Here is a 14,561-nt window from a genome sequence, read left to right as displayed (position 1 = left end):
ACTGACTCGTGACCTGAACCTGACGCCTGACCTGAACCTGACTGACGCGTGACCTGAACCTGACTGACGCATGACCTGAACCTGACTGACGCGTGACCTGAACCTGACTGACACGTAACCTGAACCTGACTGACATGTAACCTGAACCTGACTGACGTGTGACTTGAACCTGACTGACGCGTAACCTGAACATGACACGTGACCTGAACCTGAACCTGACGTGTGACTTGAACCTGACTGACGCGTGACCTGAACCTGAACCTGACGCGTGACCTGAACCTGACTGACACGTGACATCAACCTGACATGTGACATGAACCTGACTGACACGTGACCTGAACCTGACTGACGCCTGACCCGAACCTGACTGACACATGACCTGAACCTGACAGACGCGTGACCTGAAACTGACACGTGACCTGAACCTGACGCATAACCTGAACATGACACGTGACCTGAACCTGACTGACACGTGACCCGTACCTGACACGTGACCTGAACCTGACTGACACCTGACCTTAACCTGACGTGTGACTTGAACCTGACTGACGCCTGACCTGAACCTGACACGTGACCTGAACCTGACTGACGCTTGACCTAAACCTGACTGACACGTGACCTCAACCTGACACGTGAACTGAACCTGACTGACGCCTGACCTGAACCTGACTGACGCGTGACCTGAACCTGACTGACGCGTGACCTGAAACTGACACGTGACCTGAACCTGAACCTGACGCGTGACCTGAACCTGAAAGACACGTGACCTGAACCTGACGCGTGACCTGAACCTGACGGACACGTGACCTGAACTTGACTGACACGTGACCTGAACCTGACTGACACGTGACCCGAACCTGACATGTGACCTGAACCTGACTGACATGACCTGAACCTGACTGACGCGTGACCTGAAACTGACACGTGACCTGAACCTGATTGACACGTGACCTGAACCTGACACGTGACCTGAACCTGACACGTGACCTGAACCTGACTGACACGTGACCTGAACCTGACTGACACGTGACCCGAACCTGACACGTGACCTGAGCCTGAACGTGACGCCTGACCCGAACCTGACTGACACATGACCTGAACCTGACAGATGTGTGACCTGAAACTGACAGGTGATCTGAACCTGACTGACGCGTAACCTGAACATGACACGTGACCTGAACCTGACTGACACGTGACCTGAACCTGACTGACGCCTGACCCGAACCTGACTGACACATGACCTGAACCTGACAGACGCGTGACCTGAAACTGACGCCTGACCTGAACCTGACTGACGTGTGACCTGAACCTGACTGACTCGTGACCTGAACCTGACGCCTGACCTGAACCTGACTGACGCGTGACCTGAACCTGACTGACGCATGACCTGAACCTGACTGACGCGTGACCTGAACCTGACTGACACGTAACCTGAACCTGACTGACATGTAACCTGAACCTGACTGACGTGTGACTTGAACCTGACTGACGCGTAACCTGAACATGACACGTGACCTGAACCTGAACCTGACGTGTGACTTGAACCTGACTGACGCGTGACCTGAACCTGAACCTGACGCGTGACCTGAACCTGACTGACACGTGACATCAACCTGACATGTGACATGAACCTGACTGACACGTGACCTGAACCTGACTGACGCCTGACCCGAACCTGACTGACACATGACCTGAACCTGACAGACGCGTGACCTGAAACTGACACGTGACCTGAACCTGACTGACGCATAACCTGAACATGACACGTGACCTGAACCTGACTGACACGTGACCCGTACCTGACACGTGACCTGAACCTGACTGACACCTGACCTTAACCTGACGTGTGACTTGAACCTGACTGACGCCTGACCTGAACCTGACACGTGACCTGAACCTGACTGACGCTTGACCTAAACCTGACTGACACGTGACCTCAACCTGACACGTGAACTGAACCTGACTGACGCCTGACCTGAACCTGACTGACGCGTGACCTGAACCTGACTGACGCGTGACCTGAAACTGACACGTGACCTGAACCTGAACCTGACACGTGACCTGAACCTGAACCTGACGCGTGACCTGAACCTGAAAGACACGTGACCTGAACCTGACGCGTGACCTGAACCTGACGGACACGTGACCTGAACTTGACTGACACGTGACCTGAACCTGACTGACATGACCTGAACCTGACTGACGCGTGACCTGAAACTGACACGTGACCTGAACCTGATTGACACGTGACCTGAACCTGACACGTGACCTGAACCTGACACGTGACCTGAACCTGACTGACACGTGACCTGAACTTGACTGACACGTGACCCGAACCTGACACGTGACCTGAGCCTGAACGTGACGCCTGACCCGAACCTGACTGACACATGACCTGAACCTGACAGATGTGTGACCTGAAACTGACAGGTGATCTGAACCTGACTGACGCGTAACCTGAACATGACACGTGACCTGAACCTGACTGACACGTGACCCGTACCTGACTGACACATGACCTGAACCTGACTGACGCCTGACCCGAACCTGACTGACACATGACCTGAACCTGACAGACGCGTGACCTGAAACTGACACGTGACCTGAACCTGACTGACGCATAACCTGAACATGACACGTGACCTGAACCTGACTGACGCATAACCTGAACATGACACGTGACCTGAACCTGACTGACACGTGACCCGTACCTGACTGACACGTGACCTGAACCTGACTGACGCCTGACCCGAACCTGACTGACACATGACCTGAACCTGACAGACGCGTGACCTGAAACTGACACGTGACCTGAACCTGACTGACGCATAACCTGAACATGACACGTGACCTGAACCTGACTGACACGTGACCCGTACCTGACACGTGACCTGAACCTGACTGACACCTGACCTTAACCTGACGTGTGACCTGAACCTGACTGACACGTGACCCGTACCTGACACGTGACCTGAACCTGACTGACACCTGACCTTAACCTGACGTGTGACTTGAACCTGACTGACGCCTGACCTGAACCTGACACGTGACCTGAACCTGACTGACGCTTGACCTAAACCTGACTGACACGTGACCTCAACCTGACACGTGAACTGAACCTGACTGACGCCTGACCTGAACCTGACTGACGCGTGACCTGAACCTGACTGACGCGTGACCTGAAACTGACACGTGACCTGAACCTGAACCTGACACGTGACCTGAACCTGAACCTGACGCGTGACCTGAACCTGAAAGACACGTGACCTGAACCTGACGCGTGACCTGAACCTGACGGACACGTGACCTGAACTTGACTGACACGTGACCTGAACCTGACTGACATGACCTGAACCTGACTGACGCGTGACCTGAAACTGACACGTGACCTGAACCTGATTGACACGTGACCTGAACCTGACACGTGACCTGAACCTGACACGTGACCTGAACCTGACTGACACGTGACCTGAACTTGACTGACACGTGACCCGAACCTGACACGTGACCTGAGCCTGAACGTGACGCCTGACCCGAACCTGACTGACACATGACCTGAACCTGACAGATGTGTGACCTGAAACTGACAGGTGATCTGAACCTGACTGACGCGTAACCTGAACATGACACGTGACCTGAACCTGACTGACACGTGACCCGTACCTGACTGACACATGACCTGAACCTGACTGACGCCTGACCCGAACCTGACTGACACATGACCTGAACCTGACAGACGCGTGACCTGAAACTGACACGTGACCTGAACCTGACTGACGCATAACCTGAACATGACACGTGACCTGAACCTGACTGACGCATAACCTGAACATGACACGTGACCTGAACCTGACTGACACGTGACCCGTACCTGACTGACACGTGACCTGAACCTGACTGACGCCTGACCCGAACCTGACTGACACATGACCTGAACCTGACAGACGCGTGACCTGAAACTGACACGTGACCTGAACCTGACTGACGCATAACCTGAACATGACACGTGACCTGAACCTGACTGACACGTGACCCGTACCTGACACGTGACCTGAACCTGACTGACACCTGACCTTAACCTGACGTGTGACCTGAACCTGACTGACACGTGACCCGTACCTGACACGTGACCTGAACCTGACTGACACCTGACCTTAACCTGACGTGTGACTTGAACCTGACTGACGCCTGACCTGAACCTGACACGTGACCTGAACCTGACTGACGCTTGACCTAAACCTGACTGACACGTGACCTCAACCTGACACGTGAACTGAACCTGACTGACGCCTGACCTGAACCTGACTGACGCGTGACCTGAACCTGACTGACGCGTGACCTGAAACTGACACGTGACCTGAACCTGAACCTGACACGTGACCTGAACCTGAACCTGACGCGTGACCTGAACCTGAAAGACACGTGACCTGAACCTGACGCGTGACCTGAACCTGACGGACACGTGACCTGAACTTGACTGACACGTGACCTGAACCTGACTGACATGACCTGAACCTGACTGACGCGTGACCTGAAACTGACACGTGACCTGAACCTGATTGACACGTGACCTGAACCTGACACGTGACCTGAACCTGACACGTGACCTGAACCTGACTGACACGTGACCTGAACCTGACTGACACGTGACCCGAACCTGACACGTGACCTGAGCCTGAACGTGACGCCTGACCCGAACCTGACTGACACATGACCTGAACCTGACAGATGTGTGACCTGAAACTGACAGGTGATCTGAACCTGACTGACGCGTAACCTGAACATGACACGTGACCTGAACCTGACTGACACGTGACCCGTACCTGACTGACACATGACCTGAACCTGACTGACGCCTGACCCGAACCTGACTGACACATGACCTGAACCTGACAGACGCGTGACCTGAAACTGACACGTGACCTGAACCTGACTGACGCATAACCTGAACATGACACGTGACCTGAACCTGACTGACGCATAACCTGAACATGACACGTGACCTGAACCTGACTGACACGTGACCCGTACCTGACTGACACGTGACCTGAACCTGACTGACGCCTGACCCGAACCTGACTGACACATGACCTGAACCTGACAGACGCGTGACCTGAAACTGACACGTGACCTGAACCTGACTGACGCATAACCTGAACATGACACGTGACCTGAACCTGACTGACACGTGACCCGTACCTGACACGTGACCTGAACCTGACTGACACCTGACCTTAACCTGACGTGTGACTTGAACCTGACTGACGCTTGACCTGAACCTGACACGTGACCTGAACCTGACTGACGCTTGACCTGAACCTGACTGACACATGACCTGAACCTGACAGACGCGTGACCTGAAACTGACACGTGACCTGAACCTGACTGACGCGTAACCTGAACATGACACGTGACCTGAACCTGACTGACACGTGACCCGTACCTGACACGTGACCTGAACCTGACTGACGCGTGACCTGAAACTGACACGTGACCTGAACCTGACTGACGCGTGACCTGAACCTGACTGACGCGTGACCTGAAACTGACTGACACGTGACCTGAACCTGAACCTGACGCGTGACCTGAACCTGACTGACATGACCTGAACCTGACTGACGCGTGACCTGAAACTGACACCTGACCTGAACCTGACTGACACGTGACCTGAACCTGACACGTGAACTGAACCTGACTGACGCCTGACCTGAACCTGACTGACACATGACCTGAACCTGACAGACGCGTGACCTGAAACTGACACGTGACCTGAACCTGACTGACGCGTAACCTGAACATGACACGTGACCTGAACCTGACTGACACGTGACCCGTACCTGACACGTGACCTGAACCTGACTGACGCGTGACCTGAAACTGACACGTGACCTGAACCTGAACCTGACGTGTGACCTGAACCTGACTGACATGACCTGAACCTGACTGACGCGTGACCTGAAACTGACACCTGACCTGAACCTGACTGACGCGTGACCTGAACCTGACTGACGCGTGACCTGAAACTGACTGACACGTGACCTGAACCTGAACCTGACGCGTGACCTGAACCTGACTGACATGACCTGAACCTGACTGACGCGTGACCTGAAACTGACACCTGACCTGAACCTGACTGACGCGTGACCTGAACCTGACTGACGCGTGACCTGAAACTGACTGACGCGTGACCTGAAACTGACACGTGACCTGAACCTGAACCTGACGCGTGACCTGAACCTGAAAGACACGTCACCTGAACCTGACTGACGCGTGACCTGAACCTGACACGTGACCTGAACCTGACTGATGCGTGACCTGAACCTGACATGTGACATGAACCTGACTGACACATGACCTGAACCTGACACGTGACCTGAACCTGACTGATACGTGACCTGAACCTGACATGTGACATGAACCTGACTGATACGTGACCTGAACCTGACTGACGCGTGACCTGAAACTGACTGATACGTGACCTGAAACTGACTGACACATGACCTGAACCTGACTGACGCGTGACCTGAACCTGACACGTGACCTGAACCTGACTGATGCGTGACCTGAACCTGACTGACGCGTGACCTGAACCTGACACGTGACCTGAACCTGACTGATGCGTGACCTGAACCTGACTGATGCGTGACCTGAACCTGACACGTGACCTGAACCTGACTGACGCGTGACCTGAACCTGACTGACGCGTGACCTGAAACTGACTGACACGTGACCTGAACCTGAACCTGACGCGTGACCTGAACCTGACTGACATGACCTGAACCTGACTGACGCGTGACCTGAAACTGACTGACGCGTGACCTGAAACTGACACGTGACCTGAACCTGAACCTGACGCGTGACCTGAACCTGAAAGACACGTCACCTGAACCTGACTGACGCGTGACCTGAACCTGACACGTGACCTGAACCTGACTGATGCGTGACCTGAACCTGACATGTGACATGAACCTGACTGATACGTGACCTGAACCTGACTGACGCGTGACCTGAAACTGACTGATACGTGACCTGAAACTGACTGACACATGACCTGAACCTGACTGACGCGTGACCTGAACCTGACACGTGACCTGAACCTGACTGATGCGTGACCTGAACCTGACTGACGCGTGACCTGAACCTGACACGTGACCTGAACCTGACTGATGCGTGACCTGAACCTGACTGATGCGTGACCTGAACCTGACACGTGACCTGAACCTGACACGTGACCTGAACCTGACACGTGACCTGAACCTGACTGATGCGTGACCTGAACCTGACACGTGACCTGAACCTGACTGATGCGTGACCTGAACCTGACATGTGACATGAACCTGACTGACACGTGACCTGAACCTGACTGACGCGTGACCTGAACCTGACTGACGCGTGACCTGAACCTGACTGACGCGTAACCTGAACCTGACACGTGACCTGAACCTGACTGATGCGTGACCTGAACCTGACTGACGCGTGACCTGAACCTGACACGTGACCTGAACCTGACTGACGCCTGACCTGAACCTGACTGATGCGTGACCTGAACCTGACTGACGCGTGACCTGAACCTGACACGTGACCTGAACCTGACTGACGCGTGACCTGAACCTGACACGTGACCTGAACCTGACGCGTAACCTGAACCTGACACGTGACTTGAACCTGACTGATGTGTGACCTGAACCTGACTGACACGTGACCTGAACCTGACACGTGACCTGAACCTGACTGACGCGTAACCTGAACCTGACACGTGACTTGAACCTGACTGATGTGTGACCTGAACCTGACTGACACGTGACCTGAACCTGACACGTGACCTGAACCTGACTGATGCGTGACCTGAACCTGACTGACACGTGACCTGAACCTGACTGACGCGTGACCTGAACCTGACATACGCGTGACCTGAACCTGTGATCACGTGACCTGAATCAAAAGATAAATCTTAGGAAGAAATGTTTGTGAGTCGAGTCGTCCGAGTGCTCGTGGCGTCCGTCAAACAGCAACGAGTGGCGGCAGGAAAATAGCTTCATTCAATCCCTGTTGTAGTTTAAATGACATGTTTTTATTCCATCTGTCGTCATTTAAAGTCGTTTTTCTCCGAGGAGCAGTTTTACTTTTTCTCTTGGCGTGTCACCGCGGCAACGTGCTGGTTTCCTCCACGCCAGTCTGAATGCACCCTGCTCCTTTCTGCACATGCTCATTAACCAGAGAAGAGAACAGACCTGCAGCGGCGTGAAAAGATGGCGTCCCGCAGCGACCAGCTGGGATGGTTATTACTTCCTCTTCGGCTGCTTTTCACTGAACTGACTTTCTGTCTGGCCTCCTTCAGAGAAAAACCGCCTCGCAGCGCTTTGACTCGCGGGACGGCCCCCTGTCAGGGCAGCAGCCAATCGCAGCGCTTTGAATCGCGGGACGGCCCCCTGTCAGGGCAGCAGCCAATCGCAGCGCTTTGAATCGCGGGACAGCCCCCTGTCAGGGCAGCAGCCAATCGCAGCGCTTTGAATCGCGGGACAGCCCCCCTGTCAGGGCAGCAGCCAATCGCAGCGCTTTGAATCGCGGGACAGCCCCCTGTCAGGGCAGCAGCCAATCGCAGCACTTTGAATCGCGGGACAGCCCCCTGTCAGGGCAGCAGCCAATCGCAGCGCTTTGAATCGCGGGACAGCCCCCTGTCAGGGCAGCAGCCAATCGCAGAGCAGCTCGCGGGACAGCCCCCCCTGTCAGATCCCGGATCAGACCCGGTCCACTGAGGAGCATGTTTTTGGTCAGTAGTCTGGTCAGGACTCTGGTCAGTGGTCTGGTCAGTAGTCTGGTCAGTGGTCTGGTCAGTAGTCTGGTCAGGACTCTGGTCAGTAGTGTGGTCAGGACACTGGTCAGTAGTCTGGTCAGGACACTGGTCAGTAGTCTGGTCAGGACTCTGGTCAGTAGTGTGGTCAGGACTCTGGTCAGTAGTCTGGTCAGGACACTGGTCAGTAGTCTGGTCAGGACTCTGGTCAGTAGTGTGGTCAGGACTCTGGTCAGTGGTCTGGTCAGGACACTGGTCAGTAGTCTGGTCAGGACTCTGGTCAGTAGTGTGGTCAGGACACTGGTCAGTAGTCTGGTCAGGAGTCTGGTCAGTAGTGTGGTCAGGACACTGGTCAGTAGTCTGGTCAGGAGTCTGGTCAGTAGTGTGGTCAGGACTCTGGTCAGTGGTCTGGTCAGGACTCTGGTCAGTGGTCTGGTCAGGACACTGGTCAGTAGTCTGGTCAGGACTCTGGTCAGTAGTCTGGTCAGTAGTCTGGTCAGTACTCTGGTCAGTAGTCTGGTCAGTGGTCTGGTCAGGACTCTGGTCAGTAGTGTGGTCAGGACTCTGGTCAGTGGTCTGGTCAGTGGTCTGGTCAGTAGTCTGGTCAGTAGTCTGGTCAGTACTCTGGTCAGTAGTCTGGTCAGTAGTCTGGTCAGTAGTGTGGTCAGGACACTGGTCAGTAGTGTGGTCAGGACTCTGGTCAGTGGTCTGGTCAGGACTCTGGTCAGTAGTGTGGTCAGGACACTGGTCAGTAGTCTGGTCAGGACTCTGGTCAGTAGTCTGGTCAGGACACTGGTCAGTAGTCTGGTCAGGACTCTGGTCAGTAGTCTGGTCAGGAGTCTGGTCAGTAGTGTGGTCAGGACACTGGTCAGTAGTGTGGTCAGGAGTCTGGTCAGGACTCTGGTCAGTGGTCTGGTCAGGACACTGGTCAGTAGTCTGGTCAGGACTCTGGTCAGTAGTCTGGTCAGGACACTGGTCAGTAGTCTGGTCAGGAGTCTGGTCAGTGGTCTGGTCAGGACTCTGGTCAGTAGTCTGGTCAGTAGTCTGGTCAGTAGTCTGGTCAGTGGTCTGGTCAGGACACTGGTCAGTAGTGTGGTCAGGACTCTGGTCAGTGGTCTGGTCAGGACTCTGGTCAGTGGTCTGGTCAGGACTCTGGTCAGTAGTGTGGTCAGGACTCTGGTCAGTGGTCTGGTCAGGACTCTGGTCAGTAGTGTGGTCAGGACATTGGTCAGGACTCTGGTCAGTGGTCTGGTCAGGACTCTGGTCAGGACTCTGGTCAGTAGTCTGGTCAGGACTCTGGTCAGTAGTCTGGTCAGGACTCTGGTCAGGACACTGGTCAGTAGTGTGGTCAGGACTCTGGTCAGTAGTCTGGTCAGGACACTGGTCAGTAGTGTGGTCAGGACTCTGGTCAGTGGTCTGGTCAGGACTCTGGTCAGTAGTCTGGTCAGGACTCTGGTCAGTAGTGTGGTCAGGACATTGGTCAGGACTCTGGTCAGTGGTCTGGTCAGTAGTGTGGTCAGGACACTGGTCAGGACTCTGGTCAGTGGTCTGGTCAGTAGTCTGGTCAGGACTCTGGTCAGTGGTCTGGTCAGTAGTCTGGTCAGGACTCTGGTCAGTGGTCTGGTCAGGACTCTGGTCAGTAGTCTGGTCAGTAGTCTGGTCAGGACTCTGGTCAGGACTCTGGTCAGTAGTGTGGTCAGGACTCTGGTCAGTGGTCTGGTCAGGACACTGGTCAGTGGTCTGGTCAGGACTCTGGTCAGTAGTCTGGTCAGTAGTCTGGTCAGTAGTCTGGTCAGGACTCTGGTCAGTGGTCTGGTCAGGACACTGGTCAGTGGTCTGTTCAGTAGTCTGGTCAGGACTCTGGTCAGTAGTCTGGTCAGGACTCTGGTCAGTAGTCTGGTCAGTGGTCTGGTCAGGACTCTGGTCAGTAGTGTGGTCAGGACTCTGGTCAGTAGTCTGGTCAGGACACTGGACAGTGGTCTGGTCAGGACTCTGGTCAGTAGTCTGGTCAGGACTCTGGTCAGTAGTCTGGTCAGGACTCTGGTCAGTAGTGTGGTCAGGACTCTGGTCAGTAGTCTGGTCAGGACACTGGACAGTGGTCTGGTCAGGACTCTGGTCAGTAGTGTGGTCAGGACTCTGGTCAGTAGTCTGGTCAGGACACTGGACAGTGGTCTGGTCAGGACTCTGGTCAGTAGTCTGGTCAGGACACTGGACAGTGGTCTGGTCAGGACTCTGGTCAGTAGTGTGGTCAGGACTCTGGTCAGTAGTCTGGTCAGGACACTGGACAGTGGTCTGGTCAGGACTCTGGTCAGTAGTGTGGTCAGGACACTGGACAGTGGTCTGGTCAGGACTCTGGTCAGTAGTGTGGTCAGGACACTGGACAGTGGTCTGGTCAGGACTCTGGTCAGTAGTCTGGTCAGGACACTGGACAGTAGTCTGGTCAGGACACTGGACAGTGGTCTGGTCAGGACTCTGGTCAGTAGTGTGGTCAGGACACTGGTCAGTGGTCTGGTCAGGACTCTGGTCAGTAGTGTGGTCAGGACTCTGGTCAGTGGTCTGGTCAGTAGTGTGGTCAGGACACTGGTCAGTGGTCTGGTCAGGACTCTGGTCAGTAGTCTGGTCAGGACACTGGTCAGTGGTCTGTTCAGTAGTCTGGTCAGGACTCTGGTCAGTAGTCTGGTCAGGACTCTGGTCAGTAGTCTGGTCAGTGGTCTGGTCAGGACTCTGGTCAGTAGTGTGGTCAGGACTCTGGTCAGTAGTCTGGTCAGGACACTGGACAGTGGTCTGGTCAGGACTCTGGTCAGTAGTCTGGTCAGGACTCTGGTCAGTAGTCTGGTCAGGACACTGGACAGTGGTCTGGTCAGGACTCTGGTCAGTAGTGTGGTCAGGACTCTGGTCAGTAGTCTGGTCAGGACACTGGACAGTGGTCTGGTCAGGACACTGGACAGTGGTCTGGTCAGGACTCTGGTCAGTAGTGTGGTCAGGACACTGGACAGTGGTCTGGTCAGGACTCTGGTCAGTAGTGTGGTCAGGACACTGGACAGTGGTCTGGTCAGGACTCTGGTCAGTAGTCTGGTCAGGACACTGGACAGTAGTCTGGTCAGGACACTGGACAGTGGTCTGGTCAGGACTCTGGTCAGTAGTGTGGTCAGGACTCTGGTCAGTAGTGTGGTCAGGACACTGGTCAGTGGTCTGGTCAGGACTCTGGTCAGTAGTGTGGTCAGGACACTGGTCAGTAGTGTGGTCAGGACTCTGGTCAGTGGTCTGGTCAGGACTCTGGTCAGTGGTCTGGTCAGTAGTGTGGTCAGGACACTGGTCAGTGGTCTGGTCAGGACTCTGGTCAGTAGTCTGGTCAGGACTCTGGTCAGTGGTCTGGTCAGTAGTCTGGTCAGGACACTGGTCAGTGGTCTGGTCAGGACTCTGGTCAGTAGTGTGGTCAGGACACTGGTCAGTAGTCTGGTCAGGACTCTGGTCAGTGGTCTGGTCAGTAGTCTGGTCAGGACTCTGGTCAGTGGTCTGGTCAGTGGTCTGGTCAGGACTCTGGACAGTAGTCTGGTCAGGACACTGGTCAGTGGTCTGGTCAGGACTCTGGTCAGTGGTCTGGTCAGGACTCTGGTCAGTAGTCTGGTCAGTGGTCTGGTCAGTGGTCTGGTCAGGACTCTGGACAGTAGTCTGGTCAGTAGTCTGGTCAGGACACTGGTCAGTGGTCTGGTCAGGACTCTGGTCAGTGGTCTGGTCAGTGGTCTGGTCAGGACTCTGGTCAGGACTCTGGTCAGTGGTCTGGTCAGGACTCTGGTCAGTGGTCTGGTCAGTGGTCTGGTCAGGACTCTGGTCAGTAGTCTGGTCAGGACTCTGGTCAGTGGTCTGGTCAGGACTCTGGTCAGTAGTCTGGTCAGGACTCTGGTCAGTGGTCTGGTCAGTAGTCTGGTCAGGACTCTGGTCAGTAGTCTGGTCAGGACTCTGGTCAGTGGTCTGGTCAGTAGTCTGGTCAGGACTCTGGTCAGTAGTCTGGTCAGTAGTCTGGTCAGGACTCTGGTCAGTAGTCTGGTCAGGACTCTGGTCAGGACTCTGGTCAGTAGTCTGGTCAGGACTCTGGTCAGTAGTCTGGTCAGTAGTCTGGTCAGGACTCTGGTCAGTAGTCTGGTCAGGACTCTGGTCAGTGGTCTGGTCAGTAGTCTGGTCAGGACTCTGGTCAGTGGTCTGGTCAGTGGTCTGGTCAGGACAGACGGGGAGGGACAGACGGGGAGGGACAGACATGTCTTACCTCAGAATTCCTGCCATGACTGAAGGTGAGGAAGGCAATGAGGACGATGATTGTCAGGATGTAGGCATCCAGGTAGAGGACGTCTTCGTCCTGCAGACGATGTCAACATTCAGAGTGAGAAATGAGAGGGAATTTCACCCTCCTCCTCCTTTTCCTCAGTAAGTATTAGGGGACATCCTGGATTTCCCGAATGGACAGACGCTGTTTTTTCCTGGAAAAGTCCCAACTGGACAGAGACGGTTAAAGGGACATTCCTGGAAAAGTCCATCTGAGACATGCAACTTTACCACTGAGGCCTGGTACGGGGGCCCCAAGGGGCCAAAACCATTTTCTTGGCTTTTAGTTGTGACTGGGAAAATGTTTGGTGCAAAACAAACAAACAAACAAACAAACAGCAATGTGATCAGCTGATCGTTGGTCCTCCTGGTCGCGTTTTCAGAAGGAAAATAATTTTACACCCATTAAAGTTTCACTTGGATCTGCTGGTCTGACTGGCATCCCATTACGTCCATCTAACTGGGTGGACTGGGTCTGAAGATCCCAGACAGTCCCATTACGTCCATCTAACTGGGTGGACTGGGTCTGAAGATCCCAGACAGTCCCATTACGTCCATCTAACTGGGTGGACTGGGTCTGAAGATCCCAGACAGTCCCATTACGTCCATCTAACTGGGTGGACTGGGTCTGAAGATCCCAGACAGTCCCATTACGTCCATCTAACTGGGTGGACTGGGTCTGAAGATCCCAGACAGTCCCATTACGTCCATCTAACTGGGTGGACTGGGTCTGAAGATCCCAGACAGTCCCATTACGTCCATCTAACTGGGTGGACTGGGTCTGAAGATCCCAGACAGTCCCATTACGTCCATCTAACTGGGTGGACTGGGTCTGAAGATCCCAGACAGTCCCATTACGTCCATCTAACTGGGTGGACTGGGTCTGAAGACGTCTCAGCCACACAGGTGAAGCTGAACACCTGCAAGCCTTCCTCTGCCACGTCCTGATCAAATTCTTCATCACGGTCATTCAAGCCGCTTTTTCCGACACGCACCTGAACACACCACCAGGTGGCAACTTCAACTTTTAGCGCTTTTTACAGCGAATTAAACGTCATTTTAACGATTTTAACAGTTCGCTCCGTGTTTAAGCGGCTTTTCTGAACCCTTTCTCTCCCTGCTGAGGTGAATAAAGGTGAGTTTTACCTGCAACAAGCCGCCGTTCTGCCGTCCGGTCCGCCACCAAACTGTCACAGCGTTGCGGCACAACGGCAAAGTGCGCAAAGTGGGGGCAGCGCATCCGCTCCGGGATTTTCAAAATAATACACGTATTTTACTGGACGAAAAATGTAAAAAAAAATAAAATAAAAAAAAAAACCCAAAAACAAAACGGTTGATTAGCTATGAAGTATTAAGATGCAACGAGATTATTAATCCCACAGCGGGGATATTCAGACAATGTTTCGTTACACAAAAAACAATGCAACTCAGGGAAGGAAACAAAAACTCT

The 14,561-nt window shown here is 54.1% G+C and overlaps 1 protein-coding gene across 1 annotated transcript in view; it reads right to left on the bottom strand.

The window, feature by feature from the left end:
• nfkb2 (nuclear factor of kappa light polypeptide gene enhancer in B-cells 2 (p49/p100)) overlaps positions 1-14,317 on the bottom strand; it is a 59,176-nt gene extending 44,859 nt beyond the window's left edge. Inside the window, exons 1-2 of the mRNA XM_079248489.1 lie at positions 14,258-14,317; positions 13,056-13,145 (exon numbers count right to left, since the gene is read on the bottom strand). Of these exons, the coding sequence (XP_079104615.1) occupies positions 13,056-13,072 (17 nt within the window). The 5' untranslated portion in view covers positions 13,073-13,145; positions 14,258-14,317. The remainder of the gene's footprint in view (positions 1-13,055; positions 13,146-14,257) is intronic.
• Between the last annotated feature and the right edge of the window lie 244 nt (positions 14,318-14,561).

Source organism: Telmatherina bonti (assembly GCF_933228915.1).
Source record: "Telmatherina bonti genome assembly, chromosome: 11".
Classification (NCBI taxonomy): Eukaryota; Metazoa; Chordata; class Actinopteri; order Atheriniformes; family Telmatherinidae; genus Telmatherina; species Telmatherina bonti.
The sequence above is the reverse complement of the archived record's forward strand: the minus strand, read 5'-3'. Positions and strand labels throughout refer to the sequence as shown.